This window comes from Argentina silus, assembly GCF_951799395.1.
Source record: "Argentina silus genome assembly, chromosome: 13".
NCBI lineage: Eukaryota > Metazoa > Chordata > Actinopteri > Argentiniformes > Argentinidae > Argentina > Argentina silus.
Window position 1 is genome coordinate 14,621,106 of NC_139667.1, and position 1,508 is coordinate 14,622,613.

Genomic DNA, 1,508 nt, shown 5'->3' on the forward strand with positions numbered 1-1,508 from the left:
AGGACAGAGTGTGGGCATCCCTGAGCTCCCTGGGGAGGGCATTCCAGAGGCGGGGCAACGATGCAGAAGGCCCTGTCCCCCCAGGTTTGCAGCCTTGCTCTGGATGTGTGGACCAGCAGGTTGACCTTTGGCAGGCCTGAGGCGGTGGGGGGGAGGCAGGGTTGTGGGTTTGGAGCAGTGAGACGAGGTAGGATGGGGCCAGGCCACGGAGGGCTGTGTAGGTCAGGAGGAGGAGATGAAAGTTTATTCTGTGCTTGATGAGTAGTCAGTGGAGTTGTGGTGTGGTGATATGATCTCGGGAGCAGGTTTTAAAAATGATATTCATCATAATCAATAGGTCCATCTGATTATTAAACATTTCTGGAAATATTGCTGACTTTGGCTTTAAGGACATTAGTAGGCTAAGAGATCCTGATAATTTTTTGCATGGTCATCTTTTTTGTATAATGATGTTATACAATTGATACAAAGGTCTAAGTACATTCTGTAAGTGAGATTGATTCAGACAGAGGGACTATCCACGGATACAGAAACGTTAAGTGGTAGCACACTCAGAGGATGAAGTTTGAATCCATTCCAGATATATGGAAACACTTTCTCAGTAAACGTTTGTGTGAATGTGTGTAGGTGTGTGTTTGTGTCAGGGACAGAGAATGACAGTGTTCCTCTGTCCCAGTCCAGCTGCACTCTGATCCTCTGGGGTTTCAGTCTCACTGTGAGGTCAGTGTATGACCCACCTGGAGCACGAGTTTGAAACCCCCTACAAGAAAACCAAACACCCCAGGATCCATCCCAAAAGCCATTTAGTCCCTTCCTCTCTGTAAACTCTGTCATCACACCGAGGATATAGCCTGGACTCTCTCCCACCTCAACGTCCCAGCTGTGTTTCCCTGAGTCAAAGCCCTCAGAGCCCAGGACCACTGAGCACAAGTTAAACCTCTCTGGGTTGTCAGGAAGCTGCTGTATCCCTCTACTGTTTCTCACACTGGTCAGATCCTCAGACAGGATGAGTTCCGGGTGGGCAGTGTTGGGGTCCAGAATCACAGGAGTGTATTGAACTATTCCCTGCATCTTCTCCCAGACTCTGAACTGCAGGTTGCCCAGGTGCTTTGACACATCTATCAGCGCTCCTGAATCCCTCTCTGGAGCTGGCAGTGTGCTCTGGGCCCTGTCCATGGAGGCCTTGAAGTTCAGCAGGAATGAGATGTTATCAGCTTGCAGCTGCTCTTCCATGGCTCTGATTGTGCTTGAAAGTGATGATATCTTTCTGACAAGCCGCGCAATCATGCTCTTCATCATCTGACTCTTCTGCTCCTCTTCCTCCCTCAGTGCAGCGACCCTGACTCTCTCTTCATCTCGTAGAAACTGAAGAAGCTTCTCAAACTCCTCCTTAATTTGCCTCTCTGTGTGCTGGGCCTGGCTCTCAATATGTTTGACTGTTTTATCACAAGTGAGTTTTACCCCTTGAAAGTCCTCCAGCTTCTCCTTTAAGAGTTTCAATGCAGTCT

At 48.8% G+C, this 1,508-nt stretch overlaps 1 protein-coding gene across 1 annotated transcript in view; it reads right to left on the bottom strand.

Moving 5' to 3' along the window:
• Window positions 1–501: 501 nt before the first annotated feature.
• Window positions 502–1,508, bottom strand: part of LOC310814305 (E3 ubiquitin-protein ligase TRIM35-like) — a gene marked incomplete at both ends in the record, with an annotated part of 1,422 nt that continues 415 nt past the window's right edge. Inside the window, one exon of the mRNA XM_083683627.1 lies at window positions 502–1,508. This exon is cut by the window's right edge and continues 415 nt beyond it. Coding sequence (XP_083539753.1) covers window positions 502–1,508 — 1,007 coding nt within the window.